The 9,401-nt window shown below is 29.6% G+C and overlaps 1 protein-coding gene across 4 annotated transcripts; it reads right to left on the bottom strand.

Moving 5' to 3' along the window:
- LOC100526908 (uncharacterized) lies at nt 1–2,422 on the bottom strand. Of its 4 annotated transcripts, none has more exons than XM_006582807.4 (3): nt 2,299–2,422; nt 606–807; nt 1–346 (listed from the first exon to the last, which is right to left on the bottom strand). In XM_006582807.4, exons 2-3 carry the CDS (start codon nt 800–802, stop codon nt 145–147), a joined length of 399 nt encoding a protein of 132 aa, XP_006582870.1. In that variant the 5' UTR covers nt 803–807; nt 2,299–2,422; the 3' UTR covers nt 1–144. The 4 variants fall into 4 exon arrangements, with proteins under 4 accessions (XP_006582870.1, XP_006582871.1, XP_006582869.1 ...); XM_006582808.4 differs by lacking the exon at nt 2,299–2,422 and adding an exon at nt 2,245–2,268; XM_006582806.3 differs by lacking the exon at nt 2,299–2,422 and adding an exon at nt 1,899–1,953.
- Between the last annotated feature and the right edge of the window lie 6,979 nt (nt 2,423–9,401).

The following is a 9,401-nucleotide window of genomic DNA, read 5'->3' as shown; positions in this document are numbered from 1 at the left end:
TACTCAGGGAAAGAGTTACCTTTATATCAAATGGAACTTGACGATGTATCAAACTGAATGGCAAGAAGAAACATTCAATGAAAACAAACAATACAAATCAGAATGAGAGCAACAAAAACCAGAGAGAACAAAACTATGAAATTTCTATTCTGACAAATCGCTTCTGCGTCTAAGTATCTCAACGCCTAAGTAATCAAGTGGACCTTGAACTGCCACATGAGGCTTTTCAACCTTCACTCGAACAGCAGATATTTGCTTATGATTTGTCAGAGTAGTCACTGCAATTTTTTGTGCCACTGACTCCAGAAGGTTTTGAGGTGACCCTTCAAGAATTTCCTTAGCTATACTGCATCACCAATTATTGATATGTTCATAAGATTACATTACAGTTACTAAATGCATGTTTGGATTAAAGTCAGGAGAGCTCAAAAGTACTTTTACTCCGGAAGCAACAAAGTTTTCCTTCTCAATTCATGCATTGAAGCGCATAATTTGTATTAAAATTCGTAAAAGTACTTCTGTAAACCAAACATAGGCTAAACTAGTAAATTACCAATATGAGAAGTTCATGCAATCAAATGATGAAAAAATTGTTGGTTACTCACTCATATATATCTGTGTAACTAATTGTATCTGATAAGTGATCAGATTTGCCAGCTGCTTTCAGATCCATCCATGCATCAACATCTACCACGAACTTCTGGCCTAGCTTCCTTTCTTCCGGTAGTGCTCCATGAAAACCATGGAATGACAATCCCTTCAGTATGAGTTTGTCACCCCATATCAGTGCTTCAGATTCCATATTTGCTGAAATCAATGGCAAATAGAAATGTAAACGCCTATTAGGTTTTATAAATAAAATAAAATATGACTTGTGTTCTTTGTTAAATATAAAATATCACAAAAGGAACAGCTTGATATATTAAATCATCTCGTATCCACCCAAAGAAGGTTGCTACAATATCCCAATCAGACAACCAGACATTGTGGGGTATGGTATGCTTGCCACATCATCATGCCCTTGTCAATCAATTTTTAGGTGCTTGTCTCTGTGAAAAAACATCTGTTGTTGGAAGAGTAAAATCTTTAGATAAATTTTAATATTATAAAAAATTAGTCTCTAACTCTTGCTAGTAGTGAATGACAACTTAATAGGAGTCAGGAGCAGCCATGACTACCATAATTTTCCCCCCCTTTTAACAAGTATAGGATTTTAGTTTCATGTATGGCACTAAGAATAATTTAAGAATAATTTTAAGTGTTTTTAACTATTCTGGGTCCCTCAAAATATTTTGGCAAGATCCGCTACTGTTGGCTAGGAGATGCCCGGATTTTTAAAAAATTAAAGTCTCAATCAACCAAACAGTGAAAATCATGATTCTCTAATTCTTAGCCCAACAGAAACAATAAACCCAAACCTTGCTTGAGATTCAATCAGATCCATTTCCAGCCCAACCAAAATTGCAAAATCTCACATACCCACTACACAAAATGCTGAAAAGTATACAGTTTTATTTGTAATAATTAAAATCAGTTACTATCTTTAACTGTATATTTACTTCAAAGAAACTATCATGCCTTGGAGAAGCACAACTAAATTGTTCAGTTAACACACGTAAATAGTAGAATTTTAAACCAGAAAACAAGAGATCATAGGAGATAGTACAGGCACAATTTCAACTATTATACTAAGTTTAAGTTTAAGTTCTCTATATATACTTGAAACTCATTTATGGACTGAAATCACTAGCATGCAACTACTAGAACCCATTCCAACACAAAATGGCGAATAAAGTCATAAGCAGAGAGGAAAAAAGATAAACTTGAAAGAATAAGAAGATTATGAAATCTGGAGGAGCACTTTGGGGGAGAAACAGGAACAAACTGTTAAAGTCAACCTAGGGTTGTGGAACGCACAAAATGCACACGATGCAGCATCCACATGAAAGAGACTTTCTTATTAGTATAACAATATATGCGTTGTATTTTTTTTAACCTTTTATTAAGTACTTGAAACACATGCAGAGGATGATTGGCACCAGATCAGATCCTCTCCACCAAATCTTGTGTTAATCTAAACTATTGATTGATTAATGCATAGTAATTATAGTGGAGAGAGAATATGATGAATGGTGCAAAATTTGGCCACAGACAAACACATGGTATGAGGATGTTTAAAATTACTTATTTTGCAATGAGATTCAATCTCTTGAAATCGAATCCAAATGGAAAATGCACATTCACCTTAGGAAACTGCTCTATGAACAAAACCATGCTAAACTCTTGATACTGTTTTACCTTAGTTATTGCCCTATAAAACAAGCCTCGTGAACTGCCAAGGGATTGCTCTGTGACCTTGTCTACTTACTTGGGGAGAATCTCATAATCGATTATTCAATATTCATGTCTCTAATTCAACAGAGGATATTTTTTTTAAGCATGAGCTAAAACATGAAAAGAAGAATAGACAAAATAATTTGTTGGCCCAACATTTTTAAAGTGCTATGTTAATTTTTTTTTATTGTTCCTTGATTCATGTCATGCAATTTTTATTTTATTTTTTACAAAAAAACTCGTCTTTAAATTAAAAAAAAAAAAAACAAATTACCCGTATTCTTCCATTTAAATTCTGAGGCTCTAGCTCCAAATAATTGTGGATTGGGCTTCCTCGATCTCCAAACAATAATATAACATGTTGCAAATTGGGTTAGGACTTGGGGCTTGGTTGATGTAAACAATTTTCTTTGGGCCAAGATGCTTATATGATCCTATGTATTCATAAATGTTTCTCAACCGATGGAAGGTGCAAATAATTTCTTTCCGTCTAGCTGGTTTTTAGTTTCGAAATTTTTCTGCAGAATAACCGGAGTTTCAAATTTTTTAAATCAGTTTTTTAAATTTGTTTATTTTTGTTTTTCTAGAATTTTTAATTTCAAAATAAACTCATTTTTAAAGTTTAATATCTTATTAAAATTAATTTAAAATATTTTTGTGTGGTGGTTATGATAACTTGATGATAATATTATTAATGTTGATGGTGAGAATAATAATTGTATAGTTTCGATTGTTAGTGTTATGATAACGACGGTAGAAATGAGATTAATGATGATGATAATAATAATATTAATAATGTGATGACAAAAATGATAATATGAGTAATAATAACAATGAAGTTGGTAGTGGAAAGAATTATTATCAAATCTAGAATATTTTTTTGAAATTAAAAATTATGTAAAAAAATTTGATTTTGAAAATAAATGTAAAAATATCTTGAAAACAAATTAAAACCTATTTTAATTTAAAAATTACATTTTTAAAAACAGAAAATTGAGCCCTCAAAACGGGCTGACAAAGGTAGAATTGAATTAGACTTCATGCATTATTCAACTCATGGATCTAACTAATACCCGGGGGGCACTCCCCCGTTTCATGTGTTTATACGTGAATGTTTTAAGCTATGAATTCATTTTTCTCTTTTTAATTCTTTGTTTATAAAAATATGTCGTTTGTGGCACTTTTTAATCCTTTGGTTTTATATCGACGTTATGTTAACTCAAATAGATTTATGAAGATTTTAAGTTTTAAGCCTGTTGATAAAAAAAACATAATTAAGAAGAAAATAAAATAAAATAAAATTAGTCAGATTCTTTTATAAAAATTTATCATGGCCAAAAAAAAATTCATATCATTTTCCATAAACGAGACAAAACTGAACAGTTTTATTTTAAAATTTCAAAAAACATTTCTATATTTATATAAAAAACTAAACATATATTTAACCCATTCCAAAAAAAAAAGAAAAAAATTAACTGTGATCACTTCCACTTGCAGTTCTCTAGTTTTGCCCCTATCAGAGATTTGATTGACCTTGATTGTTATAAAATCAAGGTAGGCTTACATACCTTTCCGTTCATATCAATGAATTTATGAATGATTAAGAAACAGTGGGAAAATGGATAATAACAGTTAAAGATACCTGAAGAATGTTTATATGGCCTCACATTAACTATTTTAGATAATTAAAATATCAAAGAGCTTGTGCTTAATTCTTACTTACCAGTTTATCAAAAAAAAAAAAAAACTCTTACTAACCAAGTTTTTGTTTCTTGGATTTTCTTATTAACAGAAATTCATATTAGGCCTCTCTTTATTTTATTTAAGAGTAAACCTTTAATTAAATTATCAGTCTTTCCAATTGCATAGATAGATCATTTTGTTTTCTAAGATTTAAAAAAAATCGTTAGTTTCTGACTTTGTAAAATCTCATTTATTTTACTACTTTTTGATGTAAAATAAAGTAAAAAAAAAAACTAAAATCAATGAATATTTTGAAGTGGAGGACTAATGAACGGTAAAATTTAAGGATTGAACTGATCTAACTTATGTAGTCTCAAGGATAAGAATAGCAGCTAAGGGTGATAGGTATAGTATATGTGGGGAGAAAAAAAAAAAAAGTCATGATAAAATTTGGAGTACACCATAATGTTATGGAATGAGATAGATCTAAATGTCATTATTTATTGTGAACCATATACAAGTTATATAGCTTATGTATGGTGATTTGCGTCCTAATTTTGGAACTTACTGTTTCACCTTATTTAAAATCTTTTGAAAACGAAAGTCGTATTAAATTATGATTAATGAGTTGAGTTATGCAAAATTATTTATTTATTTTTGCTTAAAATATATCCACTTTTTTTTTGTTCCTAGTGAATAATTCCTCATATTTCCATCCCTAAAATATGCTTGTGGTAACTCTTTTTTTTTGAAAAAAAAAATGGAAGGCATATAATTGATTACGTGCCTTTGTAATCAAGTAGATAATGATGATTTTAATAAAAATAAAGTCATGGATCATCTCACGATGAGCACAAGGAAGTGGAGAGGATTAATATTGGCAATAAATAAATAAATAAAGTTCTCATATAGATGGTTCTTATATTTTGATTTGGTCATCACCCTCCAATTTATGGACCTTGCTCCTCAATGAACTTAAAGTTGTTGGCATTTGACTCTTAGTGAAAATGAAGAATTAAGATTGATTGGTATTTGACTAGTTGGTACCGAGGTTCATATTGTCTATTGACAAATTCCATGGCTTATGTGCTTCTTGGTGATGGTGAACTCAACATCAAAGATTGACTCACCCAATGATGATGGAGCCTTGAAAATAAATTTGCAGCAAAAAAAAAAAAAAATTCAAACTATGATATATAGATTAAATGTAATGAATTTGAAAATGTCATATTTTATAAATGATTTTGTGTACTTAATGATACTATTTAAATATATTTTTTAAAAATATTTTTATGAAATTAAAATACTTTTTCTACTTTATGAATAATACTCTTCTGTTTTTAATTTTTACAACTTATATATATATATATATATATATATATATATATATATATATATATATATATAGATATATATATATACTCTTGTTTCTTAAAGACACAGTAAATTTGTTATACAAAATATAATTTGTTCAAGAATTACAAAATATTGAAATTTTCTATCCAATTTTAAATGAAGTTAAAGATAACCATATTTTGAGCATTATATTAGATAAATTTTAACTTCTTATATAAAATAAAGATATTAAATTTTCTATATGCAGGATATAGGTTTAAGTTAATTATATTATATAAACTTTCTTATATAAAATGGAGATATAAAGATATAAAAGTAACAATAAATTGAGTTTGAAGAATGTATAAAATAGTTTTATATTTTGAAAAGACAAACAATTAATTAAATAGTTAATGTATAAAAAGTATAATTGCAGTTTAAAATAAGTGATTAGTATTATTGATATTTTCAAAAATAAAACATGTGAAAATATACCTATATCATCACAAGAATTCGTATCCCAAAAATTAACTAATATGTTATTCAAGAATTATAAAGATATATACAGTAATTAGTACAAAGTTTTCCTATTCTTATCTATCACAAATCTTCTATGCATTCTTCCTCCTAAGTTAGTTTCTCTAATACTTGGTCAATGCATGTTGTCATGATTTGATAAAGTATAAGTTATGCTTATCTCCAAAACCCACACTCAATGACTATAACATACACTAAAAAGTTTGGGGGGTCATGATCCTTCTAGTCCCCAAGAAGTTCCGCCATTGGACTCACCATCCCCTCAAACATAAAGTTGGTGACCCTTCAAATGGAGGCTTCAAAAGATTGTTTAAGCATGAGTGCAACTAACAATGATGGTATCTCTAGGATTGATGCTTCGATTACTACTCTCATTGTTTCCCAGTGGTGGACCTACGTTGTTTCCAGGGGGTGCACTTGCACCCCTCATTTTTTAAAATTCATTAAATTTGTAAAAAAAAAATTATATTTTTATATTTTATTTCATCTATATTTATATAATTGAATCTACTTATTTTAATTTTTATAATTTGTTCCCATTGACTTAAAGTCTTAGATCCATCACTGTTGTTTCCTTTTGCTGCTTAGGATCACAATCAAATTCTTTCATTAACTTTGCATTCTTAGGTCAATTTTATTTAAAGAATTTTTATCATTGTTGTGAATGAGTAATTTTTAACACAAAATTTGATCCATCAACTTTAGTATAGTTTTCTCTTTTAACTATGTTTCTTTTATTCATAATCATTTAATTTGGGACCTTACTTAAAGATCTAACTCAATTCTAATTAGGCCAACAACATATAGATAGTTTTATTCTATCTAAAAAGTGATTGTGAGATGAGGTTCTTCCAAAATTCTTCATTTACACTATTATAATAAAGTCTTTTAACAACGGTTAAATTATACTTTTAACGATGGTTTTCAACCGTCGTTATAGCCAACGTCGTTAAAAGTAAATTTCAATTAACAATGTTTTGAAAAAATCGTCGTAAAAAATATGAGCTTTCTAAGACAGTTTTGAAGAGTAGACATTCTAAGACGGTCACGATATAATAACCGTCTTAGAAAGCTAACATTCTAGACGGTCCTCATGTAATAACCTTCTTAGAAAGTTGACATCCTTTAATATTTTAATTTTTTATCTTTTAGTTCTTTTAACTTTAAACTTATTACATCAGGTTGCCATGCGTTACAAAACCAAAAAAACTTAATACATTTGTTGTACCACAACCATACCAAGTTACAAACTAATAAAACAAATTTCTTATTTAGAAGTAATCACGACATGAAGATTATATAAATATGAAACAATTACAATAGAAATAGAATGTTCAAAGTCATCGTCAATTGAAGCAACCTGAGCACTCGACCCTTTAATTAGCTTCTTCCTAGGAGGCGAAGAAGCCTTCATGGCATCTAATCAACCATTGGACCTCACATCATCCACATTCCCAGTACTTTTCCTTGAATTACTTCTTGAGCCCTTCTGAGGTGAGGGTGGTGAATCTTGTTCTGAATAAGCTTGCAAACTTGAATGCATTTGAAGCCTTGATTTGTTGATAGGAACCAGATCACTGAGAATAGTAGAAATATGTCAGTTATTTGGGCTTTTCTTATAATGACAAAGAACGTTTTTTTCTATATATATAGACTCACTAATGAAGAAAATAAAATACTTCATTCATTCTTATTTATAAGACATAATTTTAAATAAAAAATATTTTTTTAATAACACTACATTGATTATATAATTATAAATAAATTTAATTTTATATAATTAACCAATTTTCTTAAAAAAATCAATTAATCAACTATATTATATAATTAAAGACAAAAAATAGTATTATATAATTCAAAAAATAATGTTTATGTGCAGTTATGTGTGTGGCATGTAATTCAAACTTGAAACTTCAACGATGGACCTACCCGAGCTTAAAATGGAGATAAAATAGTAGTTGGCAACCTATCACTTGTGGTTGCAGATCCAACGCACGACCTTTACATTCCAATATATATAAAACAATAAATTAGTATTCATGATCATAAACAAAAGAATCCTTCAATGGTCAACGTGAACAAAAATTAAGGACATAACCAAACTCCAATACCTCTCCTAAAAAAAACAAAAAAAAAAGAGAGTAAAAAAAGAAAGAGATAAATTGTAGAAAATTTGTTAGGCTGCCATCAAACTAAATGCTTTTTTTGAAAATTCAACATCTTTTATAACCATTAAAAAAAACTCAATTGCAACATCTTTTATAACCATTAAAAAAAACTCAACTGCAACATCTTTTCCTAACTTTTCTTAATAGACAGACTAATATGGTAGATGAAAAACACTTCACTATTAACACATGGGTCGTTAAATCATTGCCCAATTACCATGCAATATGGATGTATCGTGGTCTCCTTCCTTTTTTGGTATCTGCACCAAGCTGACGTGCAAAGGAAAGCAAAACTTACTCCAAAGAAGATAAAAACCCAGAAAAGAAATTGCGTAAAGAAAAACAAGAAAGGGAAGCAAAACTTACTCCAAAGAAGATAAAAAATAAACCCCATAAAATATTTAAATATTTAAGAAATGAAAAAAAAATGAATTAAAAGGGACCACTAAGGAACAAGAACAAGACGGCGCCCTTTCTGCAAAGAAAAGGAGAAACCTTGGTGCCAATACCAACGACTCAGGCAAAAAAAAAAATCAGTTCTCAAAACAAGAACAAGAGGGTACAAAAAAAAATGTTTTTCTATAAAAAAAAAAAGGGATAGTAACGAAAGTAGGGAAGAGAGGTGATGGTAGAATACAGTACGATATTGACAACAACGGAAAGAGGAGGACGAGGAGCTGAGCGGTGAGTCGAAGTGGTGGTTGCTCAGCGCGAGGCTGGGCTCGTCGTCGGCTTTGACGGGGATGCCGTGACGCTTGTTGGAGTTGCGCCTGTGGTAGAGGAGGACGAGGAGCGGAGAGTACAAAGGGAAAGAGGAAAGAAGAGACGCGTTTTCCGGAGGGCCTAGGAAAGGAGAATATAATAATGAGAAGAGGAAAGATACATTCGAAAGAGTAGAGTCACGGAGAGAGGAAGAGTCAAGCATTATTTAAATTTAAAATTGCGCAAGTTTAAAGACGGTTTTTTTTTTCAAAACCATGTTTCAATAGTATAAAATAAAGGCGGTTGGGTGAAGACCGCCTTTGAAATGTTTTCATTATTTACAAAAATACCATTATTCCAAACAAAAGCGGTTTTGTGAGGACTGACTTTAAACTTTAATTGCACGTCGTGAAATACTATATTTTTAGTAGTGTTAATAGAGATTGATTAGTTGATCTCCATTTTAATTATTTTTTAATTATTATCACAAAAATTCCATGTTCTTGATATTTTAAACATTTTATGTCTTAGTATATGTTTGGATTAAAGTTATAAAAGCTTTAAAATATTTGTAAGTTAGAAGCAACAAATTTTTCTTTGTCAGTTCATATATTGAATGCATAGTTTTATATTAGAAATTAC

Source organism: Glycine max, chromosome 7 (genome assembly GCF_000004515.6).
Source record: "Glycine max cultivar Williams 82 chromosome 7, Glycine_max_v4.0, whole genome shotgun sequence".
Lineage (NCBI taxonomy): Eukaryota > Viridiplantae > Streptophyta > Magnoliopsida > Fabales > Fabaceae > Glycine > Glycine max.
Note: the sequence above shows the minus strand (reverse complement) of the source record. Positions and strands in the feature narration are given on the sequence as shown.

Excerpts from the sequence above, each read along its gene's own strand:
- LOC100526908 (XM_006582806.3), bottom strand. The coding sequence starts at position 1,944 with ATGTGGATGCTGCATCGTGTGCATTTTGTGCGTTCCACAACCCTAG. Across the intron at positions 808-1,898 it reads TGTGCGTTCCACAACCCTAG|CAAATATGGAATCTGAAGCA; the intron begins GTTGACTTTAAC and ends CATTGATTTCAG. Across the intron at positions 347-605 it reads AGTTACACAGATATATATGA|TATAGCTAAGGAAATTCTTG; the intron begins GTGAGTAACCAA and ends TTGGTGATGCAG.